General features: G+C 44.8%; 1 protein-coding gene across 3 annotated transcripts; it reads right to left on the bottom strand.

The window, feature by feature from the left end:
• Positions 1-896: 896 nt before the first annotated feature.
• ORMDL3 (ORMDL sphingolipid biosynthesis regulator 3) lies at positions 897-11,000 on the bottom strand. 3 transcript variants are annotated; one of them, XM_051994593.1, is made up of 4 exons: positions 10,857-11,000; positions 4,132-4,329; positions 3,061-3,212; positions 897-2,638 (listed from the first exon to the last, which is right to left on the bottom strand). In XM_051994593.1, the coding sequence occupies exons 2-4, from the start codon at positions 4,303-4,305 to the stop codon at positions 2,503-2,505; spliced, it is 462 nt and encodes a 153-aa protein (XP_051850553.1). In that variant the 5' UTR covers positions 4,306-4,329; positions 10,857-11,000; the 3' UTR covers positions 897-2,502. The 3 variants fall into 3 exon arrangements, with proteins under 3 accessions (XP_051850553.1, XP_051850551.1, XP_051850552.1); XM_051994591.1 differs by having other exon boundaries at positions 10,862-10,977; XM_051994592.1 differs by lacking the exon at positions 10,857-11,000 and adding an exon at positions 9,475-9,663.
• Positions 11,001-19,285: the final 8,285 nt, after the last annotated feature.

Below are 19,285 nucleotides of genomic sequence, written 5' to 3'. Positions count from 1 at the left end.
GGGAGTAGCAATGTGGCAATCACAAGGGTGGAGGATCTGCTTGGAAGAGGAAATCAGAGAGGAAGGAAGGCAATCCCTGAGGGGGGAGAGAGAAAGCAGGAAGAGAGGGAGGGGATGGAGGCTAGGAGAGGGGTTGGGGTAGGGCGACATGGATAGGCCAGAAGGAGAGCTCAGCCACACAGACAGGGCCAGACACTGCAGCGGAGCATGGACAGCTCCAGGTGTTCGGTCTTGCAGAGACCTGATCACATAGCTCTGTTTATGGGAAGACCCTCTTTATGGTCACACTGGCCCTCCTCCAGGTCATTGTGGTATAGACACAGGCAAAGGGAGCTAAGAGGACAATGACCCTGAAAGGAGGCCAGAAAAGCCAACCGGGCAAAAGACAGACCCACCTGAACTGCTGGTCACTCGTTCCCATTGACCACCCATACCAGCCTCCAGAAGGAGGGAGTCACACTTCTCTTTTCATTCTCAAAAACAAAACCGTGCAGCTTGTTGAGAGTTGTCACAGTGAAAGTGGAGTCTGGACTGTGGAGAGGGCAGCATCTCCATATGTCAGCTCACTGACCTCTCCTCCCCCCTCCCCCAAGAGATGGTCTCCCGAGTACGTTCTCCAGTGGAGTGGAGCCAGCAGGGACAGACAGACACCACCTGGTCTGAGAACTCTGCCCTCAGCGAGCTCCTGGGTTTGCCCTTGAGAGGAGGGCCACCTCAGCTGGTGCTGGCACTGCCCAGGACTGAGACAGCTAAAGAAGGAAACTGCAATCCCCGTGGAGGTCTAGGCTAAGCATCTTCTAGGTGGTGAGAGGTTGCAATTTAGGGGTCATGCTCCCCCCAAACCCCAGCCTGAAGCCCAATCTCCCATTAACAGAACAGAGACCAAACAAGGGGAGGACAGGAACACACTGCCTTTTATTTGCTTCTTTCAGAATACTGTACAAAGAGGGAGTAAAAATCCTATTCACACTGTCTTAGAAAGGATTTGAGCTGAAAGTTCTCTATAATACATAGGATGAGGGTTGTGAGGGAGGGGGCACAAGAGGCAGAGGACAAGGCGCAGTGACCAGCCCTCTTCCCTCACACTTTGTGGAGGGACCAGAAGGTGTCTCAAGCACACAGGATCTCGAGCACAAGCACACCCCGGCTTGCTCACTCTCCCCACATCCCCTCCTGAGCCCCACCTCTTGGCTCCTCTCAGTGGCCTAGCTACCAAGAAGAAAAGCTCTAGGGCGGCAGGCCATACCCACCCAAAGAGTGCCAGCTCCAAATGATGCTCTCAAGAGCAGGAAAAAGAAGGGGTTGATCAACCCACACCAACAAAGCACCACGCTCGTGCCTGCACTCTGTGAGCCCATGAGGACCTGGGGTCCAGCCAAACGATGCAAGCAGGGAGGGGAGGAAGGGAAGCTGACAAAGGGGAGGACTTCTACTAGAATCAGAGGCCACGCTGGGGCCTCTCTTTCCCCACCCAATTCCAAAGGCAGTTGCTGTATTTCAAGTCAGTGCAGAGTGGCTTCTGTGGGCTTCCTACCCACCCCCCACCCCCTGGGTCCCTCATCAGACCACACCGCTCCTGCTGAGGGCTCACCTGTCCCTTTGCCTCAACATTACAGCCCCAGACACCAATCTGAGTTCTCTGTGCCTTCTCCCCTAGAAACTGGCTCAAGAACCAAGAAAAGGAGCCTCCATCTGTAACCTTCTTTTAGCTCCCCTCCAGCATCACCATCCTGACCTCTCTCCACACACACACAACCCCCAACCTCACTGGGCTAGGATAAGCCAGAGCCTTTGGAAGACTAAGCTACCCCTGATTCCTTCCCCACTCACACAGTACCTTTTCCATTCCCAAATGCCTAAATAACTTTTCCTTGATCTTTTGTGTACCTAATGGATTTGACTTGGTGGATAGACAGACATTCTGTCCTGAAAGGTAGAATCGCATGCACTGACTCATAAGTGTCTCTCTCTCTCTCTCTTTCTCTCTCTCACACTCACACACACATACACACACACACACACACACACATTCTCACTCTCTCTGAGTGTCAACCAAGAGAATTGATAAAGTGAAATATAATCTAGAGGCTGTACCATTCCCTCTGCCCCTCCCTGCTTGGGGGGAGGGAGGGGGTTAAAGTGCATTGGCCAGAGTTACAGTGAATGATGGAGTTTACCAACATCCTCTGTCCCTCCTCAGCCCTAGTAGGTGGGCCCACTGAAGTACCACACAACCCCTCTCACATTTATTCTTTATCCATATGGGAAAAATCAAAAAGGGGGCAAAGCCACTGAGAGAGGGGGGGAACGGGGAGAACCCCCCCTCTCTAATCCCACTAAAGGCTACTCTGTTTTGACTACAGGGGGCAGGGTGGGGGAATAAGGGGAAGGGAGAGCTTTAACTAGGCCCACAGGCTCAACACCAGTCTCTGGGCACCTGCATGGAGGCCCCCTTCATCTTCTCAGATTCCCCTAGGGCAGGGCAAGGAGAGAGCTTGGCCCTCAGTACTTATTAATCCCAAAAATCCGGACACCATGGAGCTGAGGCAGCTTGGGAATCAGCACACTCATCAGAGACACTGTGTTGAGGATGAAGTGGAGCTGGTCGTACTTTGTATAGAAGCTGGTTAGGAAATACCTAATTGGGAAAAAGAATGAGAGGTATAAGTTCTTGACATGACCGCACAAAAGGTGATTGGATTTCTGAATTGTTACTGAGGAGGAAGGACAACACCTTCAGCTCCCTGGTGTTTATTGGGGGCCCCTTAAAGTACACTGTCCCTTCTACATATTACCCTCTCACCTCCTCTTGGCTCATAAATTGATCTCATAAGAGTCAATGGTTAAGGCACAGAAAACAGAGAGCCCTCCTCCAGGGACATAAAGCCTCTGCCAGTCCCTCCATTTTTCTCCCAAGGCCTATTACAGAGCTAAAGCAGCAGGAGGGAAAAGGCACTATGCCATGTCAGGTCCTAGAGTGCCTCTATTCCATTTTTCTATTCAGAAGAATAACCCTGGCCATGTCTAAGGTAACATGAAGCACCCATCCCTGGAACTCACAGCACAATCGGTGTGATGGTCAGGAACTTGCGGGAGGCTGTGAACTGTACCCCATAGTCCATCTGTTCCCAGTGAGTAAGCAGCCGTGCCTTCCCCTGGTCAGGAGTCTCAAAGGGTGTTCCTTTGACTGTATGTAGAAAGATGTACATGCCCTGGAAGGAAGGGGACTTGTATCAGAGAGATCCCGCAGAGAGTGACACACACAATCTGGAAGAAGGCCATGGGATTAGGAGCTCAGTTCTGCCAGTGCAGAGATGAGGGCTATGACCAAGCAGCAAAGACTGTATGCCCTGACAGATGAGCAATGAGGAAAAATTAGAACCCAGAAGATGACTCCATGGCTAGATAAAGGGGCAGGGGAGTGGAGTCAAGGCCCAAGTCAAAGAATACCAGGGGAGAGGGGAGCAGCAGAAACTCAGGAGGCCCAATGAAGATGGCCTGGCCCTGGACTCCCTGATGATGGCTAAGGAGCATCTTCTCACAGGTGATATCAAGGAAAGTTGGGTTCCTGTCCCTCGTCTCTTTAAAAATGAGCAGAGAGCTAAGCTCCCTAAAGATAATACCAAATTAAATCTGGTTTACTGATTTAGGCTGTAGGGGATGGTCAGAAAATAGGGAATCAATAAGGGAGAACAAACACAGATTCCAGTCCAAGAAAACAATTGAATAAAAAGCAATGGGAGGAAAGGGATCAACATAGGGCCAAGAGTTTGGGATTCCTGGGTTACAGACATTCTTCCTGATCCTGGGCTAAGCCTTCAGTGTCTTTCTTATCCTGTGTCATCATCCCTATTTACTTGTTTTTAATCAAAAATCTCTTCTGGGAATTTATACAGCTGTACAGGGGGAGGATATGTAAAAATAAGGAGATGAGATGACTTCAACTACCCTAAGACTCAAATCAGAACTCCGTCATTTGTCTAGCAGTAAATAAAAAAATACCTCGGGTTGTCCCTATGACAGTCAACCAGAACACCTGCATGTCTGGAACAATCACCACACCTGAGCCAGGCTAGGAGTACAACTAGTATAGTCAGGAACTAAGAACTAGGACATAGGAAGGATCCTCACCATGTTGTGGATGAGGTTGGTGAGGGTCCAGACGACTGGGACACTGACAAAAGGGATACTGAGCAGCACAACGTGGAGGAGCCCGATGGCCAGCACGTACGAGAGCCAGATGCCTCGACTGTTCATCACCCTTGTATTGGGGTTGACCTCACTGTGCGCCGTGCCCACATTCATCTTGCTGCCCCTGGGGCCGCCGCTCTGAAACCAGTACACAGGGGTTTGGAGGTTGACACAGGCTCAAACATTTGCTCTGGGCTCACCCAGCACAAGATTCAATTTCTCCGGAGGAGATGCAGGAGGCTGGAATACTCTGCCTTCTATTCCCCATAGATCCAGATTCTCCCCCCAAAAAGGTAGCAGAAAAGGTTCTTCCCTGCCCCTATCTAAAGGCCCCCTTCTCTTATCCAGTTAGTTTCTAAGCCTGAAGAGGGAACAGGAGAGACAATCAATATGGACTTGGCTCAATATTTCATACTGCATGCAAGGTAGAGATAAACATTGCTTCCACTCAGCCTTGCCCCCCACCCCCACTGGAACAAGTCCTCTGGGAAATAAGGGAGCCGGAAGCAGCTGGAAGTGTCATTCCCAGGTCCTCTGATCTCTCCCCACAGGCAGAAGAGGAATCTGGAATAGAATTCAGCAGGAACCTACAAAGGAAAACCTATCCCCGGTAGTTGTTGTAGCCCCTTCCCCCCCAAATCACAATGGAAATAATCCTTTCCTTCAAAAACCACAGAAGGAAAAGCAATTACCCTTAGCAGAGGGCCAAGGACACTCTTAAATAACCTTCCCTTTTCCTCTAATCCCCACCTCTGATGGCAGCACAACAGGAACCCCAATTTCAAGGTTGCCCCAATATCTCAGCAACAGCCTGAGCCTCCTTTCTTTTCTTCCCCGTCCCAACTCCCACCTCAGGGGATACAGGATCAGAAGGAAGAGGGAGAGGATGGGACCATGTAAGGGCCAGCAGCAGCAGCGGCAGCAGTGTCCCTTCTCCACAAGCCATTCCCCAAACTGATAAATGCAGGCTGCTCCTACCACAAAAGGTCAGCATTGGATTAAGAGATCAGCAAGCAAAGACAATTTCTGCAGCTGCCTCTCCACCCCATGGGCTCCCAGATGGGGAGAGGTACTGGGCAGCCCACCTAGATGTGCCAGTCTCCCTTTAAAGAAGTTCTCTGGATGCCACCGACCCTGGGGCCAAGCCTCAGACAGGCACCATTCCCTCATTATTGCTGCCAACCTTCCTGATCCCAAACCCAAAAGAAAGGGAGCTTCCTGGCCAGTATCCACCAAATTTTTTTCTGTACCCAGAGCCAGCCCAAGTCAAGAACACAAAGCCGTACCTCTGTGCTACTTCCCCCCTTTTCTGCTACCACCCCTGTCAGAAGGAGGTAGCATCTTTTCACCATTAGTGAAAGCCCACTTGTGAAAGCCCAACAAGCTCTCCCACTATCCAGGCCATTCATTCCCAGGTACAGGAATTGGAAAAAATCAAGAGTCAATGCATTCAGAAGTGGGCAGGCAGCTTACTTCCTTAAGCCAAGGTTAAGGGGTTAAGAGCCAAGAACAAAAGGAAGACCCTCTTTAAAAAAAAAAAATAGAAGTTTTTGTTTACACATGTTTAAAGAAGTATTAGGCATGGGATCAGTGAGGCACACATATGTAACTGAGGTGACTTTCCTAGCCTGTGCCCCTCTATGAGCACCTCCTAACTCTGGTCTATGGGCTTCAATCTTCCCTTTGGTCTTACTCGGAGCGCTCCACCCTGTGCCAGGACTCTGCAACATACTTCCCTTCAGGTCCTACTCTTTGCCAGTTCTCAACTGGGGAACTTCTTCCATTACCCTGACCCTTTTCTCACAGACCCTAATTCACCTCAAAGAACCTGTCATCTGTTTTCTGTTTGACAAAGTCTCCAGGGGAAGCTCTCTTGTCCCCAATTTAGCTATTCTTGTTTCCCTGATGACTCTAGCATTCTGGTCAAGGAGGGAAGCAGATACTATCTCCCCTCCAACTAGAGGAGCTTTTACCGATTGCTCAGGAAGAGAGGCCCTGACAGCATGACCCATTTAAGATCTTAGGGGTGCCTGAAGAGACCACACAAGGCTTTTCCCTAAAGCAATGGTCTCATATCTCTTGAGGACATAAGGAGATGAGGAAGGTGCCACCAAAAAACATCACCCCAACCATACAAGTCTAAGAGTGAACTCGTCCTATTTCCTCATCCAAATAAACGGATCAGTTCTAGGAAATAGGCCACTTTTGCCTAGAGTTCCCACAACATCAGGAGCCAGATAGCTTGGTCCCAGTCTCTAAATTTCCTAAGACATCTAAGGCAAACCTTCTCCCTACACATAACTCACTTTCCCAGGCTTAAGGCTTTAAGATCTCAAGAGAAACCTTCATTCTCTGTAACAAACACAAATCCACATAGGGTTACAAAGTCCAAGGAAATCTTGCCCCAGAGTGAAACTTAGATAGGTTAAGTTTCCAGTGGGATTAATCACTACAGCCTATTAAACCTGATAATTAAGCCAAACAAGAACACAAGAAGCTAGGAAACTCTAGGTAGCTCAGTTGTTTACTGGCCCAGGCCTGGGAATAAGAGGATGGAACCGAGGTGAAGGCGTGTGTTATTCCCCAGACAAGGTACTTCTGGGCAGTTTGATTCATAAGAACCAATACCTGGGGACTCCCTAATTCCTGTTACCCTTAGAGTTCTGACTGTGATCCATCTACTATCTAGTCCTTAGGGCTGTGTGATCCTGGGACCCCAAATATTATGGAGAATAAAATGAAGCCTCCTTCAGTTATTGGGAAGGAAGGAGCCATCAAGTTCTAATGACAATGAGAAAGAGGACACAGACTACTCTAGGACTCCAATAATACCACAAGTCCACAAAAATACTCACACCCCCATAGGAAATGACAGGAATATCAGCAGCTCCCAGGATTCTTTAAGATGGGTCCAAGAATCATTCCTGAGCCCAAGCCCTCAGGACCCATATAAAGACTACCATCATCCTCCTTTACTTGGCCCCAGCCAAGTTTTTTACATAACCATCTGAAATTATCCCCCTTTTTGACATTCCTTGTTCTCTCCAATCTTCCTTCTCTCCCTACTAACTCCATCCCTGCTGCTTACAAAACACATATAAGTTTCTTGAGTCCTTAAAAAAAAATTCGACCCTTATTTGATCCAATAATTTCTGCCAGCTATGATTTTAAGAGTCTTTTCCTTTTCAGTTAAACTCCTTGAAAAAGCCATCTACATTCAGTATGTGCACTGGCTCTCCTCTCTTACTCTCTTCTAAACAAATTCTCAGTGACCTGGCTTTCATCTCATCATTCAACTGAAAAGGCTCTTTTCAAAGTTACCAAAGATCTCAACTAGCCAAATCTAATGGCCACTTAACCTTTCTCTGACTTTTCTTGAAGCATTTGACATTATTGATAACCACCTCCTCTGGATAGTTTTTTCATCTCTAGATTATCAGACCACTTCTCATTCTCCTTGTTGGTTCTTCATCTATGTCACCACACTAACTGGTATGCTTTGAGGTTCAATCCTGAGCTCTCTTCTCTTTTCCCTCTGTACTCTATGACTTGGGGATCTCATCAACTCCCATGAGTTCAATTACCACCTCTATGCAGATCTGAGGACTGGTCCTGAAGCTTAACTTGCCATATCTAAAATATAATTCATTATCTTTGCCCCCTCAAGCCTACACCTCTTCTGAACTCTCCTATTCTGTCTATGGCACCACCACCTATCCAGGAACCCAAATTCACAATCTCAGTGTCCTCTTCAACACACTCTCACCCACAAATAGAATCAGTTGCTAAGGTTCTCCTTTCTCTCTCCATGTCTCTTACACATATATCCCCTTCTACCAATTCACAGAGCTGCATCTCAGTTCCCTCATCACCTCCCACTTTGACTATTACATTAGCATCCTAAACACTCCATCTCAAGAAGAGACTCCAATACATCAATCCTCCACATAAAGCTGCCAAAATGATTTTCCTAAAGAACAAAACTGATTCTTTCTTCCTTCCACACTCCCACCACACTAGTGGCTCTTATTGCCCCTAAGATCAAATGCAAATACTTCTGTTTGGCACAGAGCTCTTCAGACTGTGGGTCTTTTCCTTTTTTCCATTCTCCTTGTACATTACTTCTTCTATATACTCTATATACTCAGCCATACTCTAGCTCCTCAAACAAGAGCCATCATCTCCCATGCCTTTGTACCTGCTATTCTCCCATGTCTGGTATGCTCTTCCTTCTCCTCTCCGCCTCTCAATATGTGGAGCTTCCTTCAAGACTTGGTCTAAACACCCCTTTCACAGAAAGCCTTTCCCAGTTCCCCCAGAGGCTAGCAACTTCCCCTCTATGGGATCTTCCCTCTACTTTGTATGTATCTCATAAATACCTATATAGAACATGTTGTTTTCCTCATTAAAATATAAACTCGTTCAGGACAATGACAGTCTTTTCTTTTTCCGTGTATCTCCAGTGCTCAGCATAGTTCCTGGCATACAGAAATCACATGTTGACTGATTAATAGCAGGGGGAGAAGAAGAAAAAAATAGTAGTAATGCCTCTCATCACAGCTGTTACACAGTTCCCAGTTTAATCCAGGTTGAATAATTCAATGAAATTCTCAAATGTAGGTAACAGATATGGGAGAGCAGAAACCACCAGAAATCCCAGGGGAGAAAATGAACAGAGGAACAGACAGACAAGAAGAGGACCTTATGCAGACCTGCTGTTAAAAAAATGTAATAAGTCTAATAATGTTTCCCATTCCTATAGTCCGACTACTCCTAGAGACCACCAGCCAGGAGGGTTTATAAGAATTAGTGTGAAAAGAAATCCTGCAGTGAGTCTGCAGAGAATTCCCCTGCCCCGTTCCCGCAGCTGGGGCTGAAAAGTTCTAGTGTCCGTGGCTCCTTCATTTTGATTTCATAACCTGATCTGTGCCAGACTACAGCCTGGAGGATTTTGTTAACCAATTCCCTTGCCAAACCACTCTTCCCAGAACACAAATCTTTTTCTTGCTGGACACCAACCTGACACCAGAGTGAGATGCCTATGGTCAGGAATCACACAAGAATGCCCCAACCTTTGCAGCCCTCTCCCTCTACACACACTGCCTCCACATACCCCTAGAGCAGCTGAGATGGAAGCAACCTTTAAAACTACTCTTTGAGGGAAAAATTCAGACCCTTTCCTTGCCACCCAAGCGAGGAAATGTGACTCCTCTCCAAGTAACTAACCCTCCTCCCCTCGGTTTTACCCTTTGCCCTGTCTCTCGAGTCCCCTCTTCAACTCACCTTAGAGGCCGTTCCTCTCAGACTAGGAAACAGCTGCTTCAGTACACAGCTAGAGGTAGGGGGAGGAGTTGGGCAGAGAGAGGGCGAGACAAGAAGGAGGAGTTTTCAACTAAAACTAGGGACTTCTGAGCTAGGACCTCCCCGCCACAAAGATACAACTCCGCCGCTTCCTTCCAAACTCCAAGCACTCCCTCAGTCCACGCTAACTGCCGCTCTCATCCTGATCCCAAACAGCCCGCTCCCTCACCATGCTACCTCCTCTCAGTCCCACGCAGGTTTCAGCGCGCATCTCCCCCCCCGACCATGCGGCCGAGCCCCGAGGCACCCCCCCCAGACATCCCACCTATATACACAGGCACGCCGCCCCACGCAGCTGATCCCTCCTTCCCTCTCTCCAATCACAAGTGTACAGGAGCAAACCATTCCATCCCCAAAAGCTTTCTCTTCGATTCTCCCCAATCACCTGTCCCAAGCACAAGTCCATCCTAATGACTCCTCAAAAGCACGCCTTTGTTAAGCCCTCTCCCCTTGGTCTTCACCCGAACCCCTTATACACATATTTATAAGGCCTTCAACCTTGACAACGCCCCCCTCCTCAGGCCCTTGCACAAAACTAGTCCACAACCTCCTTCCCCATCCTCTCTCTCTCAACCCCGCGAGACACACAATCGCACTGCGCCTTCCCCGACACCCTCTCTTCTAAGCCCCCCCTTAACACGTGGACATACCCCTCCTCTGACACATAACACCCCCTCACCTCAGCCCCCATCCCTCTACTTTGACGTCGCTTTACACATACACACGCCCCCCTCCTGCCTCTTACACATGCGCATACTCTCTTGCCGATTCTTCCGACCTCCCCCCATGTCCACGCCCCCCTCCCCACACTCTCTCGGACAGCGCACGCCCCTGCTCTGATCTCACTTACACATAACACATGCCCCTTTCTCATCCCTCACCCCCACCCCTCTTTTCTGACCTCGCTTTACACATATATGCTCCATTTCTGACCTCTTACACATGCGCACACACCCCTCCCCATCTTTTATTCCCTTTACACAGGAGCGCTTTCTCTCCCCGACCCCTCCCTGACAGTCCCCCTCTTGACCCTCTTTGCACATGCGCGTACCCCTCCTCTGACCCTCCCCTTTTGACCCCCCTGTTGCACATGCGCACACCCCCTCCTCCAAATTGCCACTTTGGCTCCCCTCCACTGAACCCCTTTTGGCCTGACCTCCCCATCTTGAACATGCGCACACACATCCTGCCCCATCTTCGAGCTGAAGTTCTGCTCCCCCCAACCCGGACCCCAGGCACCCCAGCTCTTTCTCAAGCAACTGCCCCTAGCCTTCCAGCCCCCTCCAACCCCTACCCAGCTTCACCTTACCACTCAGGGCCAGACGGTCGAGGAGCCCAGGGCGGCGGACTGGAAGTGGCCGGGGGCCGTGTCTTCTTGGAACAGTAGTAACTACCTGCGGCGACAGCAATAAGAGCGACAGCAGGCAACCCCGCTGGCAGAGTTTGGCGCGTCAGCTGCCCGCGACTCCTGTGACGTCATCGGAAGGCGCCCGACCCGTGGCCTCCTGGGAATTGTAGTTCTTCATCCTATCAGGCAGTCTTTCCACGAAATCACACCTTGACCCAATAGTAATTCTCTTTCTTCCCCTCTTCCTCCCCTCCTCCAGTCACTCTCACCTGAAGATCTGCCTCCGGAACGGCAGGTTCATTTACGGTACCATTGAAACTCTCTTTCGAGATGTAAAACCTAAATAATCCCAAGAAAAATGTTTTTTTCCCCCAATGTTTTCATGGTATTACTTCAACTCATCCTCCGATAATATTCTCTCCATGAAAATCAAGACCTAGACAGGGGAACTGATTGCCCAAGGTCACAAAAATAATAGACTAAGGAGATTAAAGTGGAATAGGATTTTTAAATAGGGGGCCAGTTCACTGTCCCTCAGACTGTTGGAGGGCCGGACTATAGTAAAAACAAAAACTTTGTTTTGTGGGCCTTTAAATAAAGAAACTTCATAGCCCTGGGTGAGGGGGATAAACGTCCTCAGCTGCTGCATCTGGCCCCCGGGCGTAGTTTGAGGACCCCAGGTTATCTTGAATGTCCATGTGACCCTGGACAAGTCACTTCCCCCATTTCCTCCTGTGTGAGAGGAAAGGTTTAGATTATTTATTCCCAAGATCTGCTACAGCTCCAGACCTGAGGAAGAGCTGAATCTCCTTCATCCCACGTAATCAGGGGCGGCAATGCACACTCTAATAGGTAATGGGCCAGCCCAGATAATGAGGCATCCAAAGGATTCACCTCATTACAAAGGAAGCAGGCTGGGAGCCAAAGATTTCAGATTTCAGGCTCCCTCCCTGATCCAAAGCATCAACTAACCTTGTGGTACAATTACAAATAAAATAAGCATATTTTTGCAACAGTAACTTTCTATTTCATGAATGCATATATAATGATAAAATACATTGTGTTCAGAATTGACCATCTTTGTTTCTTTGTAGGCTTAGCACCTACAAACCAAAGCACAATTAAACACGAATATATGTGTGGGTGGGTGAGTGTGAATTTAAAATGCATATACACATATATATGTATATGTACATACACATATACATATAGACAGGCATAGATAACCTAAAATCATACATATAATGATGGAATTCATTTCTCTCTCCACTCAGCAATCAGTGACCTTCCTAAAGAACACATGTCACCCCCTTATTCAATAATCTCTAAAGAATTAAGTGACTTGGCCAAGATCACAACCAATAAGTGCCTGAGGCCATATTTGACCTCAGGTCCTCTTGGCGCCATGGCTGGTCGTTATACACTCCAACACCTAGCTGTTGACCCATGATCGCACAATGAAGTCACATTTTATGTATGTATGAAATCACAATTTGATATGTCAGGGATGGTGCTATGGATTGGAATTATAGAGAGAAAAAAAATTTAAATCCCTGTCCTCAAGGAGTTTACTGGAAAAACTGAAAAGGGGGCAGGACCCAAAATATAGATAAATACATACAAAATATTTACATTAAAAATACAGTTTTAGGAAGATGAAGAGAGGACATTATTGATGAAGAGAGAACATTAATACTTTCAGGAATCAATAAATGCTTTCTATAGGAAGTGATTGGGGCACCTCGATGGTATAATGGATAGTGTGCCAGGAGACAGGTCAAGTCTAGCCTTAGATATTTACTAGCTGTGTCGGGTAAATCTCTTAATTCTGGTGCCTCAGTTTCCTCTTCTGCAAAATGAGCTGGAGAAGGAAATGGCAAATCACTCCAGTGTCTTTGGCAAGAAAACTGAAATGGGGTCAGATATTACTGAATCAACTGAACAATAGGAGGTGGTCCCGAGCTGTTTCGAAGGAAACTAGGAATTCTATTAGGCAGAGTTGAGGAGTTGAAAGCATTGAAAGCATTTCAGGTGTAACTCTGGGTTGTAGCAAACCCCAAATAGTTTCCTGTTTCTTAAGGTTCCAGAGGAATGGAAGTGAAGGGTGGAATTAAACAGATCTGACTATCTAAACTGGTTTTTATAATTCAGACAACTGAATCCAAGAAGAGAGAGAGGAGGTGGACTTGGGACAAAATAAAACTCCAGGGTAAATCTGGTTGTGTATACTGGAGCCAGTTATAAGGAAGAGCTCAATTGTTTGAAAGTCAGCAGTTACAAATCAGGGCTTTGTTGTTTTGCTGATTTCTATCAATTTAAAAAGTTATATATAAAATGTTAATCATTCAGTTTAAACTCTAAAGTGTGTTGGTATCTCTCTCTTTTTTTTTTTTTCCCAGAGAACTAGTTATCAGATATTTATTCAGCATACAACTAAACCTATACAAAGTGGATAAGATGTAGATGCAAATCCAGCAAAAAAGGGAGACTGGAAAGGAAAGGCCCCACAGATAAGAAAAGAATGAGGAAAGTATAATGTCATAATAGCCTAAAGAAAAGAGTGTCTGAAAGGAGGGAATGGTCAAGAATATGAAAAACTGCAGAGAAGTTAAGCAGGATTCAGAACTGAGAAAAAATCATTGGCTTTAATTGTTTCGTCATGTCTGGTTCTCCGTGATTGTGTGCAGCTCAGGGAAACTATCTTTCCTTTTGCCTTTTTCTGTATCCCCAACACTGTATTAAGTGCCTACTATGTGTCAGGATTTATTGCAGTACCTGACACTTAGTAGGCAGTTAATAAATGTTTATTGACTGACTTGTACTAGAAGATTGAAACTTAAAACATCTGAACATTTAGTGATTTTTGGAATTGCTAAATAGGCATTATTGTATTTCACTTCTGCTTTATATAGCTCAAACAATTCCCTGAAAGTACATTTTCTAGCAAACCAGACCAGGGCTTTAAGATCTCATCTTCTTCTTCTTACTTTTCTCTGATTCAGAAACTCCCTCTGTCACTACTCAGAGATCCAAAATCTCCTGACTTAGGCTGCCTCCAAGCTATACACATCCATCTCAGAATCACTATTCTAGTAAACAAAAACCAAAAACCAAAATAATATAGAAAATGGAAGAGACAGCCAGAGAGCTTAACTCTAACCTAGTTGAGCTCTGGCTCCTGTGAAGTCATCTGCCACTTTGCTAAAGATTGGGGAGAAAAGGTGTTCTCTCCCCACCTCCACACAGGAGAGGTTAGAATAGTTCTTCCATGATTTGCTTCTGGAAGAAAACAGCTAAGAAATGGCCTTTCTCTTTTAAAGATCCAGAATCACTGATTCTTCCTGCTCAGTAGCCAAAAAAAGAGACTGCTCTATCATCTCGAAATACAAGCCCTTTAGTTCTAAGTCTCATGTGTCCTTGAGCTTCACAGAAGCTTTCAAGGGAATTTCCCAGGAAGGTTCCTTTAGGCCTATGGGCCTTCAATCTTGGCTAAACATGTTTATTTGGTTATTTGATGTTGAAGCCTATCTTCTTAAACAGTAACAGAAGAATGCCCTGATCCAACCTTCAGATCGAGGGTTGGGCTCAAGAAACATGATACTTATTTCATGGCAGAGAGCTGTCTGTGGTCTCTAGGAACACTATTGAGTCTAGAAAATGTAATTAGGCTGCACCTTCCAAGATATCATAATGACCATAGTCAGAGTTCTTCGAGTCTTTTAACCTGTCTTGTTTTGATTTTTAAAATTTTTTACTGCTCAGGCTTTTGAAGAATATAGAAAGTAATTGCCTAGTGGTTCCTTTCCTTCAAGTTCTCCATTACTTATAAGGACTTCTCAAGTCACTTTTCCTAGACTAACCAATCCCAGTTCCTTTTCATTGTTTACTCTTATGTCTAATCTTCCATCTTCTCCTCCAGATCCCAGATTCTTATATTGCAGTTCATGACCCAATATAGGGTCTTGTAACTGAATAAGAGGTCATGAAATTATGACTTTTTTTTATGACTTTTAAATGTTTGATTTCTATTACCTATTTTATAAAACTGGGGTCCATAAAAATTTCAGGTAAAAAGAAGTCACAAGCAGAAAAAGGTTTTTTGGAGTGACAGGAACCCAAATTGGATACCTTGACTCCATAACATAGAGGAAGGTTTCATGAATGCAGTCACATGAAAGCTGCAGAAATTGTAATACTTGCTGCCTCTTACTTGGCCAGCTCCTCATAATTTATCCTAGGATCATCTTGATATTTCCTACCACGACAGCACATTTCTCAAAATCATTAGATAGGTCTTTTTCTGTACTTTATAGCTGCCTTCACTAGAGGTAGAAAGCAACCTCAGAACCAGGCAGACCTGGTTTATTTCTTTCTTCTTGCACATTCTGATGAGTGTGACCCTGGCAAGTCATGCAACTTCTCAGTTCTATGGGCAACTCTCTAAAGCAGAGATTCTTTTTTTTCCCAATTTTTTTATTATAGCTTTTTATTTACAAGATATATGCATGGGTAATTTCTCAGCATTGACCCTTGCAAAACCTTCTGTTCCAACTTTTCTCCTCCTTCCCTCCACCCCCTCCCCTAGATGGCAGGTAGACCAATACATGTTAAATATGTTAAAGTATATGTTAAATACAATATATGTATACATATCCATACAGTTATTTTGCTGCACAAGAAAAATTGGACTTAGAAATAAGGTTAAATTAACCTGAGAAGGAAATCAAAAATGCAAATGGACAAAAACAAAGAGAGTGGAAATGCTATGTAGTGGTTCACACTCATTTTTCAGTGTTCTTTCGCTGATGTAGCTGGCTCTTTTCATTATTGAACAAATGGAACTGATTTGGTTCATCTCATTGTTGAAGAGAGCTACGTCCATCAGAATTGATCATCATATAGGATTGTTGTTGAAGTATATAATGATCTCCTGGTCCTGCTCATTTCACTCAGCATCAATTCATGTAAGTCTCTCCAGGCCTTTCTGAAATCATCCTGCTGGTCATTTCTTATGGAAGAATAATATTCCATAACTATTCATATACCACAATTTATTCAGCCATTCTCCAATTGATGGGCACCCATTCAATTTCCAGTTTCTAGCCACTACTAAAAGGGCTGCCACAAACATAAAATAGGGATTCTTAATCTGGAGTCCAGTAACTTAAAAAATACATATCTTCATAATTATATTTTGGTATAAGTGGTTTTCTTTGTGGCCCTGTGTATTTTATCATTCTGTATTAAAACATCATTCTGATAAGAGGTTCATAGATTTTATCAGGGTATCAGAAGGGATCATGACACAAACCTAATGCTCTAATATTTTAAATTGTAGAGAACTGTTGACTTTCATCGGTAAAGGGAGTCTCCTCTTTTTTGAATTTCTAGTAAAAACCAAAACCCACAGATCCAATCCCTGTTCAGTAACTATTTAGACATCATATTTCCCTTCCTCTTCCACCTCCTTTTCCTCCTCCTCCTCCTCCTCAGTATTACACTCTTATTAAACACTTTGTCTGGCCATGAACTGGGCCAGACCCCATACAAAGTGCATTTCATAGACCTTCTCTGCCCTGAGGAACTCCAAGACCAAGGAAGGAAGATGAATTCTCTGCTTTCTGGAGCCTGGTGGCCAAAGACAACAAAGACATAGAGAACAGTATAAAAAGCACTATTTATTAACAGAATAATAATAAATACATAAGCAGTCAAATATTTCCCCAAATAAGAACTAGAAAACCTGAGGAATATAAAATCCCTTTCCTCAGGGAAATAAAGAATGAGGGAAAGCCTAACCCTGTTCTCTGGTCTTTCATGGGGATACTTTCATCCCCCCAATTTATAAGGGTCATCTCAGAAACAATTGTAATAATAGCAAGGAGATAATATTTCTGTTGGGGAAGCTCCAAGCATATAGATTGGACAAACAAAAAGGAGAGACAGATGAATAGACAAAGGGGTATTGAATAACTCTGCCAGAAGAGCAGAGAAGGAGTGGGGGTTTTGGGGATGTAGAAAGAGGCACAGGGAATGAAAAAAGCCCTAACTTGACAAGCATGTTGGGCAGGCTATTACTCCTTTTTTCCCTCCCTTCCACCTTCTAATCTATGGGATTTGTCCCTGTTGTGGGCTATTTTGGGGTAGCAAAGGAAATAGGGCCAGGGCAGTGTTCCCAGAGACTCCTGGGAGGCAGGAGCCTGGAGGAACCTGGAATCATATAAACATAATCAGTCTCAGAGGGCTGAGGAACTGCCAAGTAATATTGTGTTGCAGCGACTGAAGGGGAGCCACCTGGGTCTTACAGGTCAGCTATCATATGGAATATAAAATATTGGAAGGCTCCCCAGGGATGGGCTCTCAGCCATCACTGGAAGTCATTCTGGATTTAGGGAGATGGCAAAACAGGAAAGGGGAAGGAAAACAAGATGAAAAGAGAGATACACTAGGGAAAAGACAAGGTATGTTCAAGGAAAAACAAGAAATCAGGAATCTAGAATTGTTAAGGACCTCAGGAATATTTTAACCTGAAAGGAATTCCCCTTAAGAAGATATGATAAATATACATTAATTGGTCACCTGATGTTTGCATAAAGAATGCCATCAAGGGAGAAAAGACCTCACTCCCTGAGGCAGCATATTTTACTTTGGAACTGCTCTAGTTATTAGATTATTTTTTCCTGACATCAAGCCTAAATTTTCCTCTTTGTAACTTCTGCCCTAAGCTCTTTCCCTCTGGAGACAAAGAGATTAAAGCCTAATCCTTCTTCAAATGTAAGTATTATGTATTATATGTAAGTATTATGAAATACTTACATAAAGTTATTACCTTTCTACATCTTCTGGATGTGGTCCAGTTTACCACTGTCCTCCTTAAACAATGCTTCAGATGTGATCAGACCAGAGGAGACCAGTTTAGCTAGAACAGAATTTATATAAAGGAGAAATGGGAGATGAAATTGGAAAGGTAGGTTATGGGCAGAATATTGAGAACATTGAATGCAAAACTGGGGAATCTGGATGTTAATCTTTAGGCTATAAGGAATTATTAAAGATAGGAAAGAGATATTGCTTGAATGAGTGAATGGATAAATAAAGTAATCACCTACCTCCACACATATCATGAAGTTTTGAGGATAAGCAACCGTGCCCCACTTATCTAAAGTTTTCGGGACAAGCACTGCTGAGGAGCACAAGTAGTTGTGTGATTCATATCTACTATTTTAAGTAAAACTTTTACACAAATATGTCTTTTTTAAGGAGACAGTGAGGCAATGGGAATAACTTTGTTGTTGTTCAATCATGTCCAACTTTTTGTGACCCCATTTAAAGTTTTCTTAGCAGAGATCCAGGAGTGATTTTCCATTTTCTTCTTTCAGTTCATTTTACAGATGAGGAAACTGAGGAAAATAAGGTTAAGTGACTTGCCCGGAGTCACACAGTGAGTAGGTATCTGAGGTCAAATTTGAACTCAAATCTTCCTAACTCCAGAAGTGGTGCTCTATCTACTTCACTACCTAGCAACCTAAAAGAAAGAGCTGGAAGAACTAATAAGATGGATAGTGGGCTATTGACATAGGTGGTGGATACCCACAGTTGCATGGGAGCCTCAAATGAGAATGATTCTGGGCCTTGATTAATTCTGAAGAACTCCCATAACAGTTGGCTTTGGATAGAGATTATAAAAAGAAAATTATTCTGTGAAATCCATAGACATCATCATACTGCCAAAGGAGTTCATGATATCAGAAAAGCTTAACTCCTGATCTGAGACTCTAAATTACAGGGGGAAAAAAGTACCAACTTGCATTGGTAGAGAAAGCTTCCTTTCCTGGGACTTCTCTATTTTAATGAAATGATAGCTATAATCCCTATCCCTTCTTAAAGAGTGCCAGAGGTTCCTCCACCAGAATCCATACCTTCCAAAGCCCTGTTGCCAATCATCCATCTTTGATGCAACCAATTAGTTACTAGAGGATCAATCAGGAGTTGCTGTATCATCCCAGCAAGGGGTAAGAGCATACATTTAATTCCATGGAAAAGGTCCCTGCCTAATACATCAGGAATTCCCCTGTTCATCCTTGTGACAAATGGAACTCTTACCATAAATCTGGACACACTCATGAGAATAGTGACCCTCCCACAAAGGGGAACAATAAAAGCATGGGGGGGAGTCAGCCTCTCTAAATGCCAGAGATTGGCACAGGAAATGTGGAAGCTACTCCAAAGCAGAAAGGGAAAGGGAATAAGCATTTACGAAGGACCTACTATGTGTCAGGCACTGTGCTAAGCACTTTACAAGTGTATCACTTGGTCCTCACAAGAACTTTGGGAGATAGGTGGTATTATCCCCATTTTATAGTTGAGGAAACTGAAACAAAGAGA

Source organism: Antechinus flavipes, chromosome 4, assembly GCF_016432865.1.
Source record: "Antechinus flavipes isolate AdamAnt ecotype Samford, QLD, Australia chromosome 4, AdamAnt_v2, whole genome shotgun sequence".
Taxonomy (NCBI): Eukaryota; Metazoa; Chordata; class Mammalia; order Dasyuromorphia; family Dasyuridae; genus Antechinus; species Antechinus flavipes.
The sequence above is the reverse complement of the archived record's forward strand: the minus strand, read 5'-3'. Positions and strand labels throughout refer to the sequence as shown.